The sequence below is a fragment of the Balearica regulorum genome, chromosome 4, assembly GCF_011004875.1.
Source record: "Balearica regulorum gibbericeps isolate bBalReg1 chromosome 4, bBalReg1.pri, whole genome shotgun sequence".
Classification (NCBI taxonomy): domain Eukaryota; kingdom Metazoa; phylum Chordata; class Aves; order Gruiformes; family Gruidae; genus Balearica; species Balearica regulorum.
In genome coordinates this window covers 55,726,637-55,752,436 of record NC_046187.1, presented here as the reverse complement: position 1 = coordinate 55,752,436, position 25,800 = coordinate 55,726,637, and the positions used below count along the sequence as shown (strand labels likewise).

Here is a 25,800-nt window from a genome sequence, read left to right as displayed (position 1 = left end):
CAGCTATGGTTTTGTTGATGTTCTTGAAATAAAATTGTATAGGTTTTTTCTGCATTTAAAATATTACCAATGTTGTGTTGCAAAACAGCACTTGTTGAAGTTCAAATCTCTGAGTTTGAGTTACTGACCAACAGCTTTCTATGTTAAATGTTCTAGCTGTGTGTTGGGTGTTGTGTTTTTTTGTGTGTGTTTAGAATAGTGCATGATGTGGTGAGCTACTGCAGTTTCCCATTTGTTTTTTCTAGAGGAAAAAGGAAGTTTAAGCTGTATATCAAAACAAAAAAGCTGATCCGTGTCACTTGAGCTGTTCTGCTTTACACCTGGCACAAGTAACACCAAGTTCTGTGAAAAAATGTACCGATGTGTTCAGATCACTGCCATATTTTCAGTGCAGGTGTTAGAGAAAGCCGACCTGTGTTTTGGCAGGAGTCCTGTCCTTTTAATCTTAAAATAGGTTACTTTGTGACTATGATTACATCCCACTACATAAGTGCTGCTGAACTGACAATGAGTTGTAGCTACTGCTTGATTACTCAGAATTTATATCAGTCTAATTTGTTTTGCAACTAGTAAGCAAAATTGTAAACCAGTGTTAACGTTACCCTCGTCTTGAGGGCTAGGCTTGGCTCATTTGCAATGGTGTGTTAAATAGCTGACTTCTGTTCAGCCCCAGTGCTGACCAGATGGGCTTTATTCTACCACAGATAGCTACCACCATTCAGCTGTGGTTTTGTAGAAGCAGTAGTGTAGATTGTATTCTGAGGAGCCATGAAAGACTTTGCTCTTAAAAGAAAGCAATGGTTAATTTGAGTTCATCTCCCTGTATGCTGGTTTTCGTGTGCCTGACCATGATATCTTGCTTGTGAGGTGAGTGGAGTGTTGCAGCAGTCCTGCCTGGGGTGAGGAACCTGGCCTCCTTGAGAACAGGTGCAGATCACGGTGTCTTCGTTTGCTGTGTGCGTTCCTATGAGTGTTCACTCATGCATCTTTGCCAATGTGAAGAGCAAGAGTATGTTGGATGAAGATGGTGCATTGGTTGAGATATTTCACAGGAAAATAAAGCTGAAAATCAGAAATTATAAAGGTGTAGGCGTAGATTATCTGTAAGGGTTAAAGCAATATCAACTATAGTTTTTACAAAGGTAGAAATATAAGGAGAAGGAAGAAGAATGGGGAGAAAAATTATGAGAATGCAGAAGAGTTCAGATATGTGATAAAAAGAGGTCTGGAAATCCTACTGGGTGCTCTGTTGCTTTCACAAACCCCAATTCACCATTCATGGTTTCATGCCATCAGTATCTTCTGGAGAGTGCTTAAGTTTTCTAGCTGTAAATTATTTCTAATTTAGTCTCTATTAAAATACTATTGGAATAGCACATTCAGAGGCTGCCACACTGTACAAGAGCTGACAGGCTGCTCTTGGTTTACTTAAAATGGAAAACAGCTGCAGTGGAACTATGTGGGTTTGTCCATTATGTTTGAAGCTCCTGTAGTGGAAAAATAAGAGAAATAAACACTTACTACAGTCTATATTGCTACTGGGCCTCTTGGCTTTTTTTTAAAGCTTTTTTTTCCATGTTGCTTTGCTACACTTCTATATTGGCAATCTAGGGGAAGATACATGTGCAACTGCATGGGGGGGGGGGTTGTCCTGGTGGATGTTTGCAAAGACACATATAGAATATGGTATTTGTAACTTAGAATTTTAAATTTTTTTACTTTTTTTAATCTAGAAAATCTGACCAGTGTTTTGAGATGACAAATGTTTGCCTATTACAATCCATTTCAACATAATTTCTGTTCTAGCAACTTCAGTTACGTTCTGACTAAAGCACAACAAAAATCATTGTGAATCCTTTCAGTGAGAAAGTTTAAATCAAAGCCATTATTAGCAAGGTTTTTTTTGTAATGGTAGATGGAAATCTGAAGTTGACTTTCTGAATTCTTGTGTGTCCACTGGCATTTTCAGTTGGTGTGTGCTTGAGCACCCAGTGGTTCTATTCACATTTTTAATTTTCTAATTTTTTAATATCACTCTGGGGCAGAGCTAAGCAAGACATTTGGTTGCATCAATGCATATGTGCTGTGTATCAATAGTGTGTATACTTACAGCAGCAGATAAATGGCTAAATAAAACACATAATATTCTGAGGGGTTTTTTTTTGCTATTTGGGTATGTTAACATGCTGTTCTGTATGATTAAAAAGCCTCTTCCTGCTCTCTGCCAGGCTTCTATCTTTGCAGAGTGTTACGCATTTGTAAGGGAAGTAGTTTTTAAAAAAGATTCTTGCACTGCATAGGTGCTTCTAATATCCTGCCTTTATACACTTCAAAAGTACTAGTCAAGCTTATTTCACGTTCTAATAATAATAATTTTTTGTTCTTACAAGCAAAAGAATCGAGCTGCTTTTAAGCTGGTCCTTGATTTGTTCATGTAAGATTGAATGACAGGTGGAGTAGCAGGAGACTAGACCTGATGAGGCAGGAGGCTTCCTCCAGTTTGTGTTGCTATGCATGTCTGCATCTTACTGTAGAGAATAAGAGTAGTTGTTTCAATATGTTATGTACCTAGTATTGTTGTTAAGAATTTTAAACTAGCTTTCTGCTTTAGGATGAAGATAGGTGCTGCTAACCTTAAGAGTTCTTTTTCCTTACTCAAAGGCTGGAAGTTTTATTTGATGATTTGGTCATTTGAAATGAAATGGAATTCTTCCATGTGCTAATTTTATTCCAAACTGTTGACCTCTAGTGGCTGGTTTGCAACTATGAGGCAAAACATTTTAGTAATTTAATGGGCTCTTCATGTGTGTGTTGGCTACAGGAGAGTCTTTTCGCCTTTAAATTTCTCGGGAGAATAATGTCTCTTCATGATTTATTGTACTTTGGCTTTGCAAGTATCTATCTGCCTAATGCATTAGAAAGGAGATCAAAAGAGAACCAGATTTATGGTTAAGGTTTCTTTAAAGAAGTAACCACTCACAAGCCCAAATGTTTGCTGTGATTGTTGCGAAGCTAAAAGACCCTATGATCTGTGAGAGCGTTCCATAATAAAGATCTGGAAACATTTATCATGTAATCCTTGCAATCAAAGCATGGTAATTGGATTAGCAGAATCCTGATTCCTTTTGCTTAGGATGTTGCTGCATTACAATTCAAGTCTTTCCTACATGTGTGGGATTATTGATCCAGGAACAGTAATATCTTCATATTTTCCTGTATAACCACGAAGCGCACACTTCTGGATATATGTTGAATGAATCTTTCCCTTTTACTTAATTTGATTGTAGCCATATGCATCCTGGTATAACTCCCATTGACTTTGTTGAGATAGGCAAGTGATTTTCCATTCCCCAGTGGGAGAGCAAATTCTTTAAAAACATAATGCCTCCCTTTAGGAAAACAGAGTATTAGGTAGCCAAAAGGAGTGCCTGCAGTGGCATGTTAAATCAGAGCCATATGGGGTTTTTTAAGTGAATTCCCTCAATTGTTGTGATTGACTGGAATCAAGCTGGAAGGTGTGCTCTAAACTTGCTCCTGATGAGCTCTAGTCCCTGGCAGGGATATAGGGCCTGACTGGTGTGGGGGCTGCATGACTGCCAAGTTCTTCCGTGTCTACCAAGTGCACACAGCAACAGAGGGCTTTCAACTATGGATGTGTGTGGTGTCCTGAGATCTTTTGAGCACTAAAAGGGTCAAATATCTCTGCCTCCATGTCTGCTGTCAATCCCTAGCCCTCAAAGTTTATCCTATCTTTCTCCCATCCTGATATTCCTTCCCTTCTTTACCTGCCCTATCTCCTGTTATCTACTCTTGCAAAAGCCTTTCTGTCTTCTGGAGCCCTATTCCCCAGCTTTATTGTACTCCCAGTTCAACTCATTCTCCAGTAATGATGTCAACCCAGTCTCCAGAAGATCTGGCATGTGTCACCTGGGTTCCTGAGGAAAGGATGTGGTTGCCAGTGTGTGCTGGAGAGGACAACATAAGAAGGACATGGACCTGTTGGAGAGAGTCCAGAGGAAGGCCATGAAGGTAAGAGGGCTGGAGCACCTCTCCTGTGAGGACAGGCTGAGAGAGTTGGGATTGTTCAGCCTGGAGAAGAGAAGGCTCCAGGGAGATCTAATTGTGGCTTACCAGTACCTGAAGGGGCCTACAGGAAAGATGGTGAGGGACTGTTTATCAGGTAGTGTAGCGATAGGACAAGGGGTAATGGGTTTAAGCTGAAGGAAGGTCGATGTAGATTAGCTGTCAGAAAGAAATTCTTTACTGTTAGAGTGGTGAGGCACTGGAACAGGTTGCCCAGAGAGCTTGTGGATGCCCCCTCCCTGGAAGTGTTTAAGACCAGGTTGGATGAGGCTTTGGGCAACGTGGTCTGGTGGGGGGTGTCCCAGCCCATGGCAGGGGGGTTGGAACTAGATGATCTTTGAGGTCTTTTCCAACCCAAACCATTCTATGATTCTGACTGCAAGCTGCTCAGCAGCAGCAGGAGGTCACTGGCTGCTGCTGGGATCAAAAAGGCTGGTTGAGCACTGCTGCATGCAGTTCAAGAAACTGAAGATGACTGCTGGTGTTCAGATGAATGAACTATATGTGAATAATTAAACTAATCCATGTGTTGGAAATGGAAGATATTTACTTCTGGTTTATGTTGATCTTTGACCATGAAATAACTTTACAGACCGATGTGACTGAGTGGTGTTATGCAGGCTTCTGTAGATTCACCATTTTGTGTTTTGGAAGAGTCATTCCCTTCATGCACCTGCCTGCCATGAAATATTTTTCTCTTTTTTCTGTTAATTTAAATATTTTACTTGAAAAACTTAAAGGCTATCTGGGATCACTGGACAATTTATGTATTCATACTTTTTTGAACAATCACTGTGTATTTGATTGTGTTAACAATATACATGTAGTATTGTAAAACGTATGAAATCAAACCAGTCTTTCCCTTTTAAAAACCTTGCTATGCTGAATGAAAGACACACAAGGCAGAATGTTATGGGAATCCCAAAGACTAATTTAAACAATATTAAGTCATTACCTCAGCTCTTGCCACTGATCTGGTGACATTGCAAGTCTCCTCCACTGTATGAACTTGAAATATTTAATGAATTTCAGATTCAAAAATATTCAAACTTGCTTTATATTACATCCTTTTTCATATAAGGAACACTAAAATCCCTCACTGTGTATTAGCCTTTACGCATCACAGCTTTCTTGCTAGATGATAACACTGGAGAATTTCATCATGATGTGCTGTTGTAGCTTGAGTAATGCAGTTAGTTACTCATTTCTTTAAATCAATAGGAATGAGGAAAAAAGGTCTGTATTTCAATCCGGTTGCCTGTCTTTACTTAGATCAAGAAACTTTTCAGGCTTCTCCATAAAGCAGGTTCTAAATCTTCAAAGGTTGTACTCACACTGTCCCTGTTCTTCCTGAAGGTCTTTATAATGTAACAAACCAACTGAACCTCAGAAGTTTTTACTGACAAGGTAATATGCTTTATACAACAAGGTTCTAGAGTTTTTGCAAAAGGATGCCTGAGGAAATGACCCCAAGAGGGTAGCCAGCCTCCATCTTCCTGTGGGCAATATATTAAGATCTTCTTTGAGAGCAACCTCTTTCCCCTAGCTGGAGGACTCAGATGGCACAGAAGCCCCTGTACAAGCATGGCATGTATAAATAATATTTTTTTAATCAGGTCAGAGTTTAGTGACTTGAATGTGAGTGAAATTTTTTAACTGTCTTGATTTCATGAAATGTGGGCTTAAAATAACTACTGAATAACCATTATTCACAATTAAAACTTAGGACGCAGTTCCAGCTATAATGAATGAAAATGTTGCCACTTAATGAGAAACAAGATCTCACCTATTCACTATGGCCATATATAGTAGTCTTTGCCATAGGCAAAAAGTTGTTTGATATGGTTTGGATGTGCTGAAATATGTAAACAGTTCCCTATCATTTAGGAGGGCTTCTCCATTCATTGCTAGTGATTGATAACTAATGGTTGCAATGTTCATAAATAAGAATTTGAGATTTTTGTCTTAGGATGTGGCAGCTACATGCCAAGAGGCATGGTAATTCACTATCAATTGCTGTATGTACTTGGCTATCCCATGCTGAACAGGCTGTTATGGATGTTCTTTTGCTTGTTTTGTGTGTCCTTCCTCAGGTTTCAGTGTTTATCAATAGAAAGGTTCATGCTGAGCCCTTGATCATGTAAATTCTGGTTGACTGCCACACTGGTAGTATCTATTAACCTGACTGTGCTATTCCAGCTTTATTTTCCTTCCTGTTTAATATTTACAACAACAAAACCAGACAAGGCAAATTCAGTTATTCAGCTGGATAAAAGAATAAGAAATAGTTTAGTAATTACATTTGGGTTTGGATAGGAAATGATAAACCTAAAGAAAAATATTTTTAGAAGTAATGCAGAAGTTAGCATCTCTTCTAGAGTACAGCAGAGACTCTTCAGGAATTAAAAATGCTTCAAGAATGTCTGCCTATACACTTTCAAATATCTTTAGGTAAAAGCAAGGGAACTCTGTTAACCTCATGCTGCTGCTTTTTTTTTTTCTTCAGTGTTAGGCTCTTGCCAAAATAACAAGCAGCCACCAAACCATACATCAGCTGCAAATTGTATAAATGACTCCACCTTTGCTACTTTACAACTTGCTGTGAATTTAGTATTTAACTCCATTGTGGTACATCTGTTACTTAATGATACAGCATCTGTTGCAATACTCCTGATTCACCTGGTATGGCTGCAATTGGACTATTGGGAAGATGGGTGTTAATTATTTGATGCAAGTATTTTACTTCAATCTGCCTCCATCGGGCTTCTATGAAAACTCGTATTGGCAATGCTAACGATTAGCTGGCTGGTAAAGAAGTTATGTGCCAGCAAACCTTGTTCAAAATCTAATTGGGTACGTTAAAGACAGGCACTTTAATAATTCTCCTCAGTGATCAAATGCTTCGTGGATTATCAGGTACATTAATTATCCAAGTTCCCTGCCAAGCTAACTTCTGGTGAGCTCCCGGGTTCCTCACAGTGTGCAAATGAAGGCAAGGAAGCCAGAGGCAGTTTGTCAGGGTCACCTAAACTACTATCAAAACTACACTGCAAAAACTTTATAAATTGCCAAATTTTTTTTCTTTTTATTAAAAAAGCTTGTGAACTGATGCTAGTGGGACTAACTTAATGCATGGTCCCGCGCCAGGCTGTAGCGCTGGGTGCCGGGCTGGGGGCCGGGCCGGGCTGGGTGCCGGGCCGGGCTGGGGGCCTGCCACCAGCCCCCTGCACAGCCGGGCCGCCCGCGGGGCGCGCCGCAGCTGCGGGAACAAGCAGGCGTTCCACTGGATTTTAGCTTATCAGCGCTGAGCCGGGAAGTCAGTTTTAGGGGAGACCTATGGGTAGGGAAAAAGCTTTTTCACATAAAAATCTGGCAAAGAGATTTAGCATACGCGTTTTAATATTGTTACTATCATTTTACGTGTTTTTACCTGTGCTAACGCATCTAGCGTACGCTCGTTACACGCGCGTATATACCATCTCTTAATTACGAGCAGCAAATTAGCAGTTCCCGAGCAGGAGACGCCCCTGTCACGCATTTCAGACGCCACCTCGCTGCAGCCCAGCCGCAGGGCAGTCACGGCCCAGCCGGTTTCAAAAGCCAGCCCAGCGCGGGGCCGCCCCGTCCCCTCTCGTCCCTCCCGGGGCCGGACGCGCCTCCCCGCCGGCAGCGACTGGCCCAGCACTGGGCTGCTGTGCGGCGGCTGAGGTGAGGTGAGGAGACGCCGCGGCCGTTCCGCGCAGGCGCAGCGGGAGGGGCGGGTGAGTCAGCGGCGGCCCTGAGGTCCCTCCGCACATCCGGGTGCCGCGGCACCGCCCACCGCCGGCATCCCGGCTGCCGCTGCCGCCTGGGGCCAGCGGGGCCGCGCCGGGCGTCTCCGATGCGAATTGCCGCCCGCTCGCCGGCCGCTGGCGTGCGGTGGGGAGCTGCCGGGCTCCGCGTGCGGCCGCCGCCGCCATGATGCCGGCCCTGGCCGCTCAGCGGCGGGGCTGCCGCGGCCTCTACCGGCTGTACCTGCGGTGCCGGGCGGCGCCGGTCCCCCGCGCCTGCCACGGTGAGTCCTCAGGGCCCGGCCCGCTGCATTGCGCCGGCGAGCAGCCGGGAACCCCTCGGGGCGGGCAGGGCCGGGGTGGTGGACCCCCGCCTTCCCCGGTCGAGTCTGGTAGGAAGCTGTAATCAAGCTGCCTGCTGGCGTGGGGAAAAGCGAGTGCCAGCGCTCGCAGGCGGCCGGTGCCAGCCGGCCTCGGGCCCCAGCAGGGGCTGGAAGGGATCCCCCCTGCGGCGGTGATACTGCCCCGGCTGCGGAACATCTCCGGGCCGGGAGCCGCCGGAGAGCGCCGGCTGCCTTCCGAGTACCGACTTTAAAACGGGGGAAGTGTTTAGGTCGTAGCTGCTTGGGTAGGCGAGGCGTATCCTGACGAACGTAATGCCTTATCGCGGCTATTTTCACACGCCCTTTGTAGGCCTGCTGCCCTGTCAGCCCCAGTCTTACGTAAAACTGATACGTCACGCCCGTGTTGGGGGTTGAAGTTTGCAGTCACTGTGTAAAATGAAGCGCAGTCTTAGAGGAGTTGTGTTGGTCTGAGAAGTGAGCCCTGGCTTTTCCTTTAGGCCGCAGATCCCGTGAGGTTAAAATTCTGACCGGTATAGTTGCTTATGGTTGAATTGCAGCAAATCAGCTTTTTCTTTAATGGTTTTTTGTGTTTGTATGGATTAGTAGGAAAAAAGTCCTCTAAACATGCTGATTACATTTTCCTTTTTCAGCTGCTCTAATATCACTGAAGTTTGGGCAAGAACACTGCTCATGTGATGCCATATATTTATTGTAGTCTTTTATGAGTCATAATCAGTAAGTTCACTGGGCTGTGCTGAGTTGATTTTTCAGGGCTTTTGTCACATTAGCAATAACTAATAGTCAATAAGGGCCTGTCTGACTTGTTTTGGTGAAGTTGTTGTTCTCTAAGGTTCAAATTGGTGCATGGACACATTGCAGGTGCTTATATACTGTAGAGGATTAAATAAAAGGAAAGCTGTGGAGTCTTTTCTGGAATAAGCAGTTTTATAAAATAGTATCACTTTGTTGAGAGGTGCATTATTCATATATGATTAGTCATACTGTGTATGACTTGACTTACCAGCACTGGTTAATTTTTTTTAAAACGTTTTTATTCTTTTAATGAGTACTTTCTAAAGCAGCTAGCTTTCCTGTTGCATTTCTGGTTGGAGGAGTTCTATACCCTCTCTACAGAAGTGCTTGTGCTGCCTGAAAGAAACTGGTTGCTAATACAGGTTGGCTTATGCTGCATACAACTCTACTTTTGGCTAGTCTTTTGAAACTCAAGATTGCCTACCCAGGGTGATTTCTCAATAGGCTTTTTAATGTATTTATCTTGTAATTTGTCCGTTGTAAAGTTTAAGATTCTTTTGCATAAAATGTTTCATACAATGTTGTGTGCTTTTCAACATAATTTCTGTAGCAAATTGCTCTTAATGTGCAGTACACACAGTTCAGTTTTTCTTAATTGCTAAGCTGTGGTTTGTACAGAGCATACACAGAGTGAAATGAAATGACAACACAGACTAATAGTTTTGTAGTGATCTGTATTTGTTCTTTTATCGGTACTTGTTTTTTAAAGATTTTGAGGCAGTATGACTAGAATGGGACTTAATGTATCAGCCAATCTTATCAGATTTTTATCTTCCCCCCCCTTAAGATCATCTAGAGGTCTTTAGAAAAAGTGCATACCAGATTGTAGGGGAAAACCCCCTAACATTAGAATGAAGTTTAAAAGTGGGCGTTCGAAGGGAGGCAGCGAAAGCATGCTGTGTACTCCCATTTTGTCATTCCTATCCTAAACATGAGTAACATAAGCACAGATCAGTACTTAAAAGCTAACTTTCCATAACTTATGCTGGTATAGCTGGACCGCTTTCTCTTCTTTTTTTCCTTCCAAAATGGTTGCCTGTAACATCTTTTTTTTCCTCCTCCTATTAGGATGGCAAGCTTCAATGAAAACTGGGAGTCTGTCTTATATTATACCATGCAATCGTCTGCCTGTGCAGTTGATCAGTCAGGTGAGAGTTTATACCTCCAATGGTCAGAAAAAAGATCTTGGATCAGAAGACAGAAATGGATCAACCTCAGAAGAAACCCTGCATAAAGTTGGAACAGGTAGTACTAAGTTAAAAGAAAGAGTATTTTTATACATGTAAAAACTTCATGTATCTAACAATTGATGACTTTTTTTTTTTTTCAGATTGTGTGATACTATGGTTGCAGAATTCTTAGTATTTGTTGCTTGCGGACATCTACATGTAAATTTCAAGTTCATTAGCAGATAGGAATGCTGAAATTTATTTGTCATTCCAGTATTTAAAGGATTTAAGTTTAGAGTAATCAAATTTAAGGTGATGATGGTAAGATGGGGATGTCAGAAGGGATTAGTTAACTTACAGGAGAAGAAATGGAATGTAGTACTTGTCTTTTACCACTTTGCTTCCTTACTTGAATTCTTTTTGTAGTATTTCAGGCTTGTTGTGTGAAATGAATTAGTGATAAAGATTGAATGAGTGTGAATACTGAGCACTGTGACTTCTCCAGGTCACGCTATAGATGACTGGTAAAGAAGGTTGAGCTGTTTCATTTGCTAGAGCTTTCTAATCTGACATTGTCAGAACTGCAGCATTCACATTAAACACTTGATGATAATGACATAACCTAACCCTCCTTGCTGTTCCCTTTGATTGTCAATCTTGTGCTAGTTAGGTGCTTGTGAAATTCAGAACTGTCTTGTCCTTGCTCCATTGTAGCATCCTCTACTTTTTCTACTTATTAAGTATAGGACTGCACAGATACATGTTTGGAAGACCACTGTGCTTTTTAACAAATAACAAACACTTTTTAAGGTGAAAGCTCCCTTTCTGTGTGCTTTTGTCTAAAACTAGGTGGTCTACTAAAGAAAATTTTCTTCTCTTCATTGTCAGGCTGGCAGGTTTTCATTCTTTCTTTAGTAACTTGTAAATTCCTTGAGGCTTGCAGCAGTCTTTAAAAGCTAGTCTTTAAAAGCTAGTAATTATAGCCAGCTAAGAGTATTACTTTTCTGATGTTTGAAAGTACAAAAGTGATCTTAAATGTTGTTCTAAAATTAAGTATTGTTTCTTAAGTCTGTGAGAAGAGGATAACCCTTAAGACCGTTTATGTTTCTGGAAAGTCTTGAGCTGAAGATGGTTGCTAGAGGGCAAGATTCTTGCAGAAGAATGTCTGCCTGAATACAGTGAAAGACTATAGAGCCAGTTGTAGTTGTTGGTACTTTCTGAGTTCTTAATGCACAGTTAAAAATTGGACATGTGAAGATAGTGTAGCACTATTGCTTTCATGATTGCTTGAAGTTTATAGAATTGTTGATTGTCATCAGGAGTCTTCCCACCTTCTCCCGCTCCTATCTGATTACTTCCTCTTTTCTGCTGGGGTTAATGATGTTTAGGCCTGTTTTGTGAAAAATTAGTTGCTTGCTTCTTTTGCAGAGCTAGGGTCCAGGCGGATCAATAGGCTGATCCTGCTCAGTATGTCCTGAAACGGCTGGAGGAGAGACACTGCCAGCCTTGCCTCATAGTAAGCCTCGAGTGGAGCTGCACCACATGGACACACTGAGACTTACCTTTATTTTTTTTTTTTGGGGGGGGGGGGGGGAAGTGGGGACTGACACATGCAAATGTGTATGAAACTGCAGCCTAGAGATACTGTGCATAGATGAACAATTGCTTTGAAGTTTATTTTGGCATGAGTATTGTTACATGCACCTTCATATTGGAGTGTTTTCTGGGACCTGATGGGTAGACTGTTCTTTTGTGTTGTGGACATATTACTACTGTTTATTTAAAAAAAAAAAAAAAGCGTAGTTTGGTAGAATTCTGAAAAGGTAATATACTACTTGTAAAGATTCCCATACTTTTCCAGTAACTTAATATTTGGCAAATAATGGATCTCTTTTGGACCTCCATTTCTTCATCAGTAAACTTGGGAAATGCTTTTCCTGTTAATGCGATACTGAAAATATTAATGTATTCATCTTGAAAGTTCTATCATATCAACCTCTGCTTATCTGAAAAACAATAGTTGTGAATTGTTCAGTATTTTTTTTTCCTCACTGATGCACTGTGATTTTGTTCAGTGTCTAGTCCGAGGTAATGAACTTTAAAAGGGTACCAGATGTGGTCTCTGTGCGTAGATGTAAATCTTGATATTTTTGTGCCTTCCCCCCGCTCCCAAAATCTTATGACCCAATATTTTGTTAAATAGTTTTGGTGATATTTCTTTTGATGACATAAGTCATTGCATGCAGAGTTTCTGAAAAGAAGCTACTACTCAGTTTTTGCTAAGCAATCTTAGCTTAGATCGGCCACCTGGTGTTTTAAACCAGTAAGAAAGGAAAGGAACAGCAGAGGGTTGTTTGCTTTGTTTTAAAGTCAAACAATAACTGATAGGGATGACTGTTTTAGGAATGCTAGTTATTTGTGGTCCAGCCTTATTTGTTGTATAATAAGATCAGTTTCATAAGTTTATAAGTGTTATTTTTCCAAGAAAGTATACTTGGATTATTGCATAGCCTTAGCCCTGAGTTGCTGTTAGGGCAATAACTAATTGCCTGATGAAAAGACAGTTATGTAGTCCAAGCTTCCAGAATATCTGACCTTTGAGTAATTTGAGTAGCATGTTAAGCTAGGAGTATCTCATTAATTAACAAAAACCTGCTTGAAAAAACTTTTTTTGTTTTGCATATTGCTTTCAGTAAGATCAGTTTTAATTTTGTTAATGAGTGTGGATGTGTGGCAAACCTCCAGTGTTAGACAGTATTAGTGGATATGTTAGTTTGACATCTTAGAGTCATAAGGTTTTTGTTTTGAAAGCTATGTTGAGATGTATGAGATAAGGATGCAATAGTTGTTTGTATTTTTGAGTAGTACTTCTGATTTCTAAAAATGTCACCAAAATGACTGGAATTTATTATTTTCTAAATATTAAGATTCACTGAACGGTACTGTAAATGATATTTTACTGGCTTTTTATCAAGTCATAGACTCAAATTTCAAAACCAGCTAAAATACTTTGTTTTCATTCTTACTCCAGCTTGTGACACAGGCATTGTGGATTTTAATTTAAATATTCCGTATTTTAAGGAGCTAACTTTTTGTAAGTGAAAAAGCTTCAGTTCTTTAAAATTACAGCTTTAAAGCTCGGTGAGATTTAGGTGATCAGCAGCCATAAACTATATAGAATTCATTATATTTACTAATAAAAATTTTTGCATACAACTGGCCCCAAACTATAATTACACTATTAAAATATTTTTTAAAATTGAGGATACTTTTTGAAGTATGTTGCAAGCTGCTAGGAGCTTATTGACCGATGCTATATTAAATGTCTTATTTTGTTACTTATTTTTTTACTGTTTCTGTCTTTTGAGAGTTTTAAATGTTGGAAATCAAACAACAATGTTTTTTAATTGTAAGGATGGAAAGCAATATTAGGATATGTTCTTATTTTGTTATGTCAACCACCAAACTCTTTACTGAAAAGAAAAATAGATAGTTCTATGTTTACAGTGACCCTTATTTTTATTTTACAGGACAAGATACGAGCAATGCAGGTCAAAAACAGGCTTTCCTTAAAGAGCCAATCCAAGTAAAAGGTAAAGAAATACTTCCTGTATTGAAACTTCACCGCTGTCTGCTAGTAGTAAAAAAAGATATGTGCAGGGAAACTGTGGTTCCTCTTCAATTGTGTAACAAGTTATGTGAATAACATTTTAAAACACACTTGTATGCCAACTTTGGTACCCAGTTGTTTGAAAATGATTGCTGAAAAATCAAATATAGCAATATTCCTTCTAATTATTCTTCTATGTCTGTTTTTGTTTCATTTAAGCTGATGAGTTTGTCAGGAAAAGAGTAATTTTTCTTATCTGTTATTACAGTCTGTCCTCCTTGCATGTTTTTAGGCATGTCCATTCACCGTCTTGGATTTAGTGTGGCTAAGCTGAATACTTGATCTTCCCCTGTTCCTTGTTCTAAGTCTTCCTCTGTTCCTTCTTATTACTGAGTTAATCTAATCAGTGTTGCTTCTAAATATATTTTGACCACATGAACTACCTAATCTGAGTCCTGTAATGTTCCCATTTCTGCTTGTAAAAAATACATGCTTTTGTCTTTAGTTAACGTTATTTAAAAACGTAAGTAAATAAAGAGCATTACTTTTTCATATTTTTAATTTATCATGACGTGATTTCACTCCATCTTCACTCTAGTATTTTCTATTATGTTATTGTGAGAAATATTCTATTAAAAACCTCCTGTGCTTTTGATCACTCAGGTCAAAATAGATATCGCCATTTCTCTTTATACTCTGTCAAAAAAATTCTCTTGAGTGAAAGTGACTCAGCAGGCTATAAACAGTATGAAGATTCCTTCCTGTCTTTCCCCACATTTAAAGAAACATCAAATCGTAATACTTGTCAGCAACAACGTGAGATCAGTATCTCTCTATGTATATTTTCTGCACAATTTTGTCTACGTCCTTTATGTCAGTTTCTTTGTGTCTGTTGTCACTTAGTGTATGCATGCAGGGAGATCATACAAGTTAGGAGAAATTAGATAGACTGTGAAATAATTGTAAAAATAGATATATCTTTCAGTGAGAAGAGAGTTTTGCTTCTGTAGATTATAGATGTGCAAGCAAGAATGTTTATGTTAAAGTTTTTGATAGTGTTTAGAAAGTGGAATTCTAGTCTTCAGATGCTGCTGTAACATTTTTTAAGGATCACTAATCTTAAATATTTGTGCTATTTAAAGTGTTTTATTTACATCATCTTTTATTTGGCTCTACCCTCTTGGAAATGTCAAATTTATTTCCCCCCCCCCCCCCCCCCATATTTATTGCCAATTTTATACAGTTATTTGAACTAGGGTTTAGGATTGTTGAGGTACAACCAATTGTACGTTGCAGCATAGTATTTTCTTTTAGTGAGATTTACTTGTGTTTCTGAAAGGTGGATTAGTAAGTGTTTGGTAAATCCACAAGTTATTTTTTACTAAGGTTAACACACTTTGGATATATGTCTCTCTCAAATAAGATGGGAAGCATTCTTCTTGTTTAAAAATGTTCATCCTGTTCTAACCTTAGTAAATGATGGACTGTTTTTAGGAAATCTCTAATTTTTTGTCACCTTTGCACAGGATCATTGTGGGATGAATATGATTACTCAAGTATTTAAAACAATTGTTTAAGTTCAAACTGAATGACAGAAATCAGATTATTATGGTAAATATTGACATCTGTAGTGTTAGTGGGTTGTTGGGAGTGTCAAGCAATATATTTTGCCTTTAAGCTTTCAAAACTCAGAAGTAAGACAATGTAGAACTCTAGGGAAAAAATTCTTACAGTGTTTAAATGCAGTATCTTTCTGTAAGTATTCTGTGACTTAAGGAGAAGTTCTGGGCTAACTATAGAAATTATAACAGTCCTGTGATCGCAGGAAGTTCACGTGTCTTCTTGCTTGCAGAATTTGAGCTTTTTGTTTTCAGTTGTGTTCTTTAATGTTACATCCTTCAGCAATTGTAACTCTTCTTCCAATGTGCGTAATGTTTTTAACGGAAGTGAATGTATAGTGACTTACATTTGAAAATAAGATGAAGTTATGTACATACAAAGCAGGAAATAATGGCTTAAATTTAAAATTACATTTATTCTTTTTCTGAATAGGTGTGGTGTTCTTTTCCATGTGCATGAAAAACTGATGTGATGAGAGTACATCTTCTAGATATACACAGCATTATAAATAAAGAATGTATATTTTTGTTATAAATGTCCAATATTAAGTGTGCTAATTTTGAAAGAAATAGTTGAGGAAAATGACCTGAACAGTCTGTCTCAGTTCTCTATATGGTCTGCAAAGGTCAAAGATCTTATCTGCGGAAGGTGGAATTGGTTAAGTATTGGGAAAAAAGAAACGGAGCTCTATGTTGCCATTTCAGTTGCTAGAGCAAGGGTTTGCTATATTTGGATGCTATCTTAGTAGCCAAACACCATCTCTGACATCAAAGTTGGAGAGGTAGCTGGCAGTGACAGTTAAGTACATGGAATGTTTGAGAGCCCTGAACTACAACTTAGCAAGTGGCATTTTTGGAGGTAAATAATTCTACTTTGACTCATTTCCACAATGAAGAATGTTCCTTTCTCTTCACTGTAAGTTTTCTGTCTCACTGGCAAGCAGTGTTTTTCGGATCTCCACTTAGAGGTGTGATGATATGACACTAGATTGAATTACCTTTTGAAGTTTCTGCTGTGGAGTCCATAAGTGACTTAACTTGCTTATCTATTTCTGTTTTTAAGTGAAAGCAGTCCTTAAAAAAAGAGAATATGGACCAAAATACACACAGAATAACTTCATCACTGGAGTCAGAGCAATAAATGAGTTTTGCCTTAAATCCAGGTATGGTAGGTTTGAGTTGAAATTTAGATTGTGAATGTTTGTATGTGCTACCAAAGTAATAGTGACTGTAGAGTGATTTAGCACAGCAGCTTTTTCTAAATGTGGTATATGCAATCATAAGTGGCTGAAGTTAGTTCTTGCTTACTTAGTGTTACAGTAGATTAGGAACTTGCACTTAGTTTGCTTGTTTCTGTAGTTGCTTCTTAAAGTAATTTATTTGTACTTACATGGCTATAAGTCTAGTTGGGGGGAGTTCATCTCTAGAGCAGCTAGTCCTAGGGGGGAATGGCAAAGAACTCTTCAGCATTTTTGGGGTCATGATGGTTTGATGTGAATGCCTTTAAAAGATGAGTAGAAACTTAATGTTACGCGAGGTCTGTAGTTTGGAATAAAATATAAGGTGGTTCATTGTAACCTAACTGTTGTTACTTGATTCATATTTACTGCCTTTTACTATGTGCCATGCCTGCCGACAGGTCTTACTGAGTATTGCTATAGTTGAGGTGTCTGTCAGATTTCATGTATGAAATGTGTATGACCCATATTAAATCTAAAGGCTTAGCAGCTTTGTTTATAACTTTTATTCTGTCACTGTGCCTTCCAAGTTTTTACATATAGTGTATGTCACCAGACTTGGTCTTTGGTGAAAATTCAGTGACAAATTATGCTTAGTCCTCTGCCATATTTTTATCATAACTGGCTTGTGCGGCGAAATAACTAGCTAAAGTTTTGCTGGATTGACCAAAGCAGGGGAGGGGGATGTAGAGGAAAAAAAAAAAAGAAAAAAGAAAAAAAGGAACAGATAATTGGGCTAAAAATGAAATGCTCAGTTGTATTTAAAAAAAAAAAAAAGAAATCTGTGATGCTTCTCAGTGTAGATGCCCTAATTTATAGCTCAGCCAGGAAATTTATCCATTCTCTCAAGTAGTTTTGTTATATCCAACCTTTTGTAACTTGTGCTGGGTGTGTAGGTTTTGGGGTTAAATTTCTTAACTTTTCATCTTGCGTGACTTCTGATTTCCATTTAGAGATGTTAAGCCATGAACCCTTTTGTTTAGCACTTGTGCACATTATCAATTACATGCAGATCATTAATTGGATGTTTTATCATTCAATGATAAAAATACTTTGTCTTCCATGTGTAATATTTCATGATGTGAAGACATGATTTGAACTTCTGAGTGTGGAAAACAGTAGTTTTTCAATAGTATCCTAGAAATCGCTTGCTTCATGTTGCGCATCTGTTTGGCTCAAGTAAACAACTTCAGGTTTTTTGTACTGCAAATTAATAATATCAAAAGCGTGGAAGATCACCCAGACATAAAGTAAAATCAGAATAATACAAACATTTTCTTGTGTTAAACTGTTTTTCTGCTTTCTTTAGTGATTTAGACCAGCTGAGGAAAATTAAACGACGAAGTCCCCATGATGACACTGAGACTTTCACTGTGTACTTGAGATCGGATGTAGAGGCAAAGTAAGAACACTTTTATGAAGAAGTATGTTTGGATCATTTAAAATGGATTATATGTCAGAGAACTTTTTTAAAAGTCAGGTTTACAATGTAAAAGGGCAATAACGTTTTTCCATTTTCTATCTGAACACATTTTATATCCTCATTATTGTAATAATCACATGGTGTATATAAAGTCGGTGGGTATGTTTCATGTGTCCAAAGATTAAGTGCTTGTCCTCAGCCTCCTCTTGCTTAGCTTTTTATTCTGTAAAGTAATCTGCGTGGTTTCTTATCGGAAAGAATGATGTGATGTTCTCCTTTCAGGAAAGGCATTTATAATGGAGTCAAACTGAAAAGAAGTTGCATAAATAGAACCATTGCTAAGTTGCTTTTACTCTGTGCAGGTCTCTTGAAGTTTGGGGTAGTCCAGAGGCTCTTGCTAGAGAAAGAAAACGACGTAAAGAGGCAGAGATCAAGTACAGAGAAAGTGAGTATAGAGTTTTCAAATAACTTCAAATGTAAACAACAAAGTAGGATTGTTAGAAATCTGCTAGGTGGTGTGTTACTTCATTGATAACACACAAATTTGGAATTGGCAGTTCTTGACAAGGCTTTGTGGTATAATGTTCAAGTAACACATTATTATCTATGCAGATATAGTCTGTTACTATCTTACGACGTCATCTATGTGATAGAGGAAGAATATATGTTCAGTCAAGATCTATAGTCATATGTTTTTTTGGGGGCTTTCAATTTTTAGATTATAATTAATATCTTCAATGGTTTTGGATTTTTTTAATTGAAAATTTTTGAAAGACTTAAACCCATTGCCAACCTTTATACCATACCTTTACTAATTTATTTTTCCTCTGAAATGGATTCAGCTTACCCTTGTTCTTCAGAAGGGGGGAAACACCCCCAAATCATCTTTTTGCTTAAAGTTATTTTTGTCATCCTTGCTGGTATTATCAATAACAGGTACAGTCAAATCAGTAGTTTGTAATGAATTTTGATTTATCTAGTCAGTTAAAATCGCAGGAGAGGTAATATTGCTTCAAGGTACTTATTCCAGTTATGCACCTTAAAATTAGAGATCTTTGTTTTGAAACAGTTGTGCCACTGGAACACCTTCCTAGTAAAAAGGCTGGAGCTGCAGGCACTTGTTAAGGTACCTGTAAGTGTTTGTACCAAGAGTGCACTCAGTAGCTTCAACATTTTTAGTGACCAGCAGAATAATTCTTGGACATAATTAGAAAAATGAGATTTAAAAAGTTGTTAGTCCTAATAGCATATTGAAACATTGTATACTTGGTGTGGTAACTCCCTTTTTTTACAGACTATCCTTGTATTCCACTGGCTGTTTTGATCTATTTAAATTATTGTGTACAATGTATTTTGTGTAACTTTGTAGGGGAGAATCTAGCACTACAGCTTCCAGATACTGTAGTATACCAATGTTTATTTTGAAGTTACTGAACATCATTAATGGATGGAAAAATACTGACTTTAAGAGACTTGCTTTGAAACATCCTTCCTCCTCTCCTTTGCAGCAGAAAGGGTTAAGGGGTGGGAGGTGGGCAGTAGGATGCCTGGATTTGGTTATAAAGAATTATTTTTTTTTTTTTTTTTTGGTGCAGGGACATTGCAAGATAGCCATAACAGTGTATTTTGAGTTTTTCCCCCTGTGTATCATCCTTTCTTTGTAGAAATGGCAACAGTGTAGAGGATCGTAACAGATTGTATTTGGCGTGAGCATATAACAATATGTCTTTCTGATTAACAGTATTAGGAGACGAGTTTTTCACAAACAAGGATCTCTTTAAGAGATTTACTTCAATAAGACCATGTAGCTCTTACTAGAAGTTAGCTGCTGAGTAAAAATAAAAAAAAATTCCTGAAACTACTGGTTGCTAGTAAGTATTCATAATAACAATTTTGTATTGCAGATCTGTTTAGAAACCAAAGGCTGTTGAGGGAATACAGGGAGTTCTTTGGAAATACTAAGGTAAGAGATGTTTTAGAGTTTTTTTGGCTAGAAAAATGTGATGAGATGTACTATGACACCTTTTAAAGGAAAAAGTTGTGAAACAGTTGCATAAGCTTAACTAACTGAATATTATTGAAAGATATATTTGAACTGTAATATACCAGATCTATCTCTGACTGTGAAACAGTGGTAAAAGTTATGATGCCAGTTTAAATGGGTTCCTACTATGGCAGTGTAATCTACCAGTAAGGTGTCTTTTTTTGTCAATTGCCTTCTTATTAACAAAATTGCAGCTGTAGTTGTGATTTCATCTGTAGCCTATAAACATGTATAGTAAGCATATTGTTCATTTAAAAAAATGAAATAGGTTTCTTAAGGGGAGAACCAAACCAAACCCAACCCATAGCGTTAACACTTTCCTTTGTGTCCTTTTGGCTCTTCTTCTTTGCTTAAGCAGACCTGTTCCCTAGATCCAGGTGTTCTGCTATGGTAGAATGATTTCTTAATCATTTTGCTGCACAGCTGGCTCCTGTCCTTATGGATGCAGTGGCCCCTGCTGGTTGTTTATCTATTTGTAGAAATGTGTAAGACCCAACTGCAGTTTGGGTGAGCATTCAGTAGTAAATAAGTAGGTTTCAAGGATTGTAGCTTCACTTTTGCAATACAGGGCAATGTAGAGTTTTTATGTGATAATTTTTATGGTAGGTCCTTCATGAGGTCAAGATTTGGTTATTTTATTTTAATAATCTCTTATTTCTTTGTGTAGCCACGCTCCAGTGCAGCAGCTATGTTTTTCAAGGGACCAGGGAAGGTGGTAATGGTAGCTATTTGCATGTAAGTTTAAAAAAAAAAAAAGTGTTGTTTATGCAAGTATAAAACAATTTATTTTTATTATCCTGGAAATGAGAACAGTGTCTATTCAAGCTAAAGATACCTGTGTCTCTGTAACTGAAGGTAATAGATTTGTTTATTCATTGTTGATGGGAGAGAGTTTAAGTAAATACATTCATTTATATAGAGATCAGGGATAGAATATATCTCTGCACAGAGAAGAACGAATTTTTTGAAGTTGATCTGTCTTACTAAAGTAAAAAATAAAATTTTGAAGGATATGGAGAGGCAGGCATTTAAAATTGGCCTTTTTTCTTGCTGCTTTTTGAGAGGAAGCTTTTCATATGTTTTAAACGATCTTGTATATAACCAACAGAAAAGAATTAACTTTCATCTTTCTGCTGTTATTCAACTCTTTTCCTCTCTAACAGAAAAGGGGATAAGTTAGGAGGTTTTTGCCTTTCACATGTTTTACAAATTTGAATGAAACGAAACTAAACTAATGATCCTGAATTAAAGCAAATGAACACAGAGACTATCTGGCATCAAATAAACAGAAATGTGTTGAGTTCCTCTCAGGAAATAATGGCCAAAATTTATTTGCCGTAAAACCTGTGAATTTTTAAAATAAAATTGATTTTATAAAAGGTATTTGCCAAGACGCTATTGATATAAGGGAGCAAAGTAGAAACATAGGGAAAATGCTTTTTTGGCACAGGAAACAACATTTTGAGCAGGAAATAACTTTTCTGAGTTTTCCTACAAAACTGTATGCTTTTCGATTAGGAGAAAAACCCCGCAAAGCCCATTTGACTGAAAACCTCCCTCTTTATTGAGTATTCTACTAGTAACTATTCAGAGCTTTTGAAAGTAGAAACATATAAGAACTGCTAGTATGGGTGTTTCTAACAAAAAAAAAAAAAGGTATGGAGAAGATTGCATGGTCACTTCTACCTCCTTCACTTTCTTTTACAGCGATGTAGAAAAACCAGACCTTTCCTCCTGCTTTGTAAATAGGGTATAGCTATAAACATTGCACTCTCTTCACTTCATAAATACCTTTTGGATGATTAGATGCTTTTATAGATGAATGCCTGGCAACCAGGCCAGCAGAAGTTTGTAGAGCCTGTTGTATTGCTCAGTCATCTCTTTTTGGAGCTTTTTTAGAAGTTAAAGGATCTCTTGTGACTCTCAAATACCTGATGACTTTTCAGAGATTTGTCAGGGCCACCATCAGTGCTGCTTTGTTCATGGCCCTGATCTTCTTAACATCAGCATGATTTTTAGTGGCTTCTGGTTTTGGATCAAGAAAGGCCAATCTGTCTGAAGTTCTCTGGCTGGAATGATTTGGTAGACTTTTCACAAACTTGAGGCTTCCTCACTGAGGATGAAATGTGGTTCAGTCAAAAGCAGAGTTCTTATCTATGGATCCACGTGTGAGGGTATAGACCAGCTGCACTGTTACGCTCCATGTTCACAGAATTCTGTGTGCGAGGGCAAACTTTCAAGGTCTGATAGAGAAATACAGGAAGGCAGTGTTTTTTATCAAAAAGGGAATGATCTATTATTAGCAAAACATTCTTCAGAGTCTGGCATTGTTGAAGTGTCATTGTCATGCTAATACTTTACCTTTTAAACAATACAAAGTTTGCACGGTATATATTTTTTTTTAAAAAATACTACTGGTCAAGGATGTTAGTAATGTTACTGCTTCTTTGGAAATATATGTGATTAAAAAGTGTTTAGTTCTCAACTCTAGAGCCTAAATAGAAGATTTTTTTCCCCATAGATTCATAATGGATCTGAACATTTTGGTTGGGTTTTTTTTGTTTGTTTTGGGCTTTTTTTTTTTTTAAATTTTGGCTTTTTTTTTAACTGTCCTTTCTTCAAAAGCCTAAATATTTTATGTAAGTAGACAGGGATGGTTGTGTGAGTCAGGCCAGGTTCTTATAGACCATTATCTTATGCTGTAAGGTAGAGTATAAAAAGTGGGCAATCACATGATGGTACCATTCCCTGTATATATTTCTCAGTTCCCCATAATTCCTGTTCCACATAAACATCTTGGGGTTTTGAGGTGGTTGTCTTTGAAACAGATTTGGAATGATAAATATGTAAATGCAAGTATTAATGCCCTTTAATTTTGTTTAAAGTTTACAGTTCAGTCAGGATAGATTTATTTGAATTTGTTTTAATTATGATTTAAACTGTTAAATTAGGAACCTTAATTTGAAGAATTGATTTTGATCTACTTTTGCACAGTGTATTTTTGATTTTTTTTTCAAAGAAAGGCTGATTGTGTTTATGTATCAGTACATTTTAAAGTTACCAGTTAAATTTAGACTTTACACTACAATTGACAAGACTTGTGACAGCAAGGAAGATGTCTGTTTCAGTACTTCCCCCCATTTTGTTGGTGAATATCTGCCTCCTGTGAGACTTTAGAATACAGTTATAAACTTGTGTTGAATGAAGCAGCTTATTTTCTAGGTATAGAAGAGGGGCTTATTAGAAAATGCTGTATAGTAGTAGGTTTAATAGCAAGAGAATTGCCTAATGAATCATAGGTGGGGTGGGTTGTTTTGTTATTTCTCGGCATGATGTTCAAAACTTTACAATAAATCTTTTGCAGATTATACCTAGCTTTGGTTTAAGTTCTGTTAAGATTTCCTACTCTTTCAGGTCAGAGAGAAACGAGGTCGCTCATCAGTCAGTTAAGATCACTTTGGTACGATAAAGAAAATATTTTCTGAATTGGTGGTTACTGATGTAAAAGATAACTTTGTTTCAAACTGATTCAGCGTGTTTCAGCTGCCTCCTCAGAATCTACTGGTTTAGGATTATTTTTCCTCTACTGTTTAAAATCTTCATACTATTTCTTCAACAGAATTTAGGCTTTCATAGGGTTTATTATTTTCAAATGCAGTGGTGAATTTGTTTTTTAAAGCAATACATATTTTATTTGCAGTAAAAACTTGACTCTTTTTTCTCACCCTCCCTCCAGAACTGACTTTTATCTATCATCTTATATTGATGTGAACATCTAGTCAGGCAGGAAACACCAAATAGCCTTGATGGCTTCATAGACTCACTAGGTTTTTGTGATTATTTCCTGTGTAGCACTCTTCAACTTTGTATCCTATGTCTCCAACTTGCTGGACATCATTAACAGATTGATTTTGCTGGGCCTGACATTTGAAAATCTTAGTGTTGTTTCTTTTTAGATTTCTAGGATGTCAAATTCCCCCACAAATTCAGAATTCGTGGGGGTGAAATAAAATATCAGCTGAGTGCCTATTGTGTCATCTGAACAGGTGGGGGCCCCACAGCTGAATTGTACCTTCAGATAAGCTGCCAGCTCCATTAATACAACATTGAGAAGAACAATACAAAAGTCAAGAGACTGTGCTCATGAATCCCACTGTAATTTACTTCATTTTCTTTCTATGCTAAAGATGCACTGCGCTGTGAGTTGGAAGAACTTGTAATTAACACAGGGAGTTTAAATTATGGTTTAGTGTTACAACAGCCTTCCTTTCTTCTTCTATCCGCTAACTTATGCATTTTGTTTTTTACTACATACCTGTAAATTATGGTGATGCTTCACCATCTCATGAGTTAATGAGACTAAATTAAAAATTGTAAAGCACGTTCAGGTCCTTGGATGGCAGGAGGTATGGAAAACAGTGCTACCTCTTGCTTGAAGAAGTGGATATACTCTCACAGAAAACCTTTAAGGGTGACCTTGGAAATGAATGTTATTTAATCAACTATATAACTTGGTGTATGGCAAGGGGTTGGACTTCTGCTTCCTTTAACTTAAATATAATTTCTTGGCATGTGATTGTTCAAAAATGCAACTGCAAGATGTTGTTAATATCTATAACACTTAATTTCATTTGAACACTTTTAAAAATTGCCAATAAGCTAAACTCAGATATATTAAAAAAGAGTAGAATGTTATAATTCTCTAGTCTGATTTTCTTTGCAATATGATTGTAACAATTAACCTACTGATTCTGGTAATGAATGTTTGAAGTGAGAATGTAGATTCAGATTTTAGTCCCTCTCTCTGTACAACATAACATAATGCTTACTCCAGTGAGCTCGTAACCTAAAAAAGACTTGACAAGTCACACTGGACATCTTAATGGAAAAGTTCCGTAGATAATTTTTATAGCACAATCTAATGACAGCCTTGTCTTCCTGTCTGTTGTTTTACATTTGTATCCTACTGGGAATTGCCCAAGCTGAGATTGAAGTGGGGAACCTAGCACTCCATTATTAGGAAGGGATATATAGGAGGAGGCAAAGGACAGAAAAAAGAGAAAAGGAAATCGTTAAGACTTGTATTCTCCCACTGGTAGGCAATTAGTTGTTCTGAGTAGTGAATGTCTTAGTAGTTTTCAGGAAGTGTAACTTGTTCAGGACTCCTCAGAAGTTAAGGATTTTAGAAAGTTAAATTGTATATCCAGTTTAGCTGAAAGGGCTTTTTAAACAGTAACCATGCAGAAAATGTGTATACCTTATCTGCCTGTACAGGTCTCTAATGATTAAACTGATACTTGATTTCACCACTTGCTGGCAGGTAATGCATGATTATACAGCACTTGTGGTTTTGCTGAAAACATTAGAGACCAAATATTCTGTTCTTTAGCTTATTTCTTCTCTTTGTTTTCAGAAATGGGTTGAACTTTTTCTTTAAGCTGCTTGCTTGGGTTTACACGGGTTCTGCAAGTATGTTTTCAGAAGCCATACATTCTTTAGCAGACACATGCAACCAGGTGAGTATTTCTTCCATTCTGGTTAAGTTAGCACTTGTAATAATTTTCAGGAATAAAGACAGATACTTATAGGAGCTGTATTACACTTGAAAGCAATAATTCAATCTACTAGTGTTCTTCAGTTTGCCTATACTGTCTAAATAGTAAACACCAGAGAAGTGAAAACAGTTT

General features: G+C 37.9%; 1 protein-coding gene across 1 annotated transcript in view; it reads left to right on the top strand.

Annotated features, from left to right (window-relative positions):
• Positions 1–7,838: 7,838 nt before the first annotated feature.
• SLC30A9 (solute carrier family 30 member 9) overlaps positions 7,839–25,800 on the top strand; it is a 39,256-nt gene continuing 21,294 nt past the window's right edge. Inside the window, exons 1-9 of the mRNA XM_075752233.1 lie at positions 7,839–8,137; positions 10,079–10,255; positions 13,710–13,772; positions 16,472–16,571; positions 17,956–18,048; positions 18,432–18,514; positions 19,974–20,032; positions 20,781–20,848; positions 25,527–25,629. Coding sequence (XP_075608348.1) covers positions 8,041–8,137; positions 10,079–10,255; positions 13,710–13,772; positions 16,472–16,571; positions 17,956–18,048; positions 18,432–18,514; positions 19,974–20,032; positions 20,781–20,848; positions 25,527–25,629 — 843 coding nt within the window. The 5' untranslated portion in view covers positions 7,839–8,040. The remainder of the gene's footprint in view (positions 8,138–10,078; positions 10,256–13,709; positions 13,773–16,471; positions 16,572–17,955; positions 18,049–18,431; positions 18,515–19,973; positions 20,033–20,780; positions 20,849–25,526; positions 25,630–25,800) is intronic.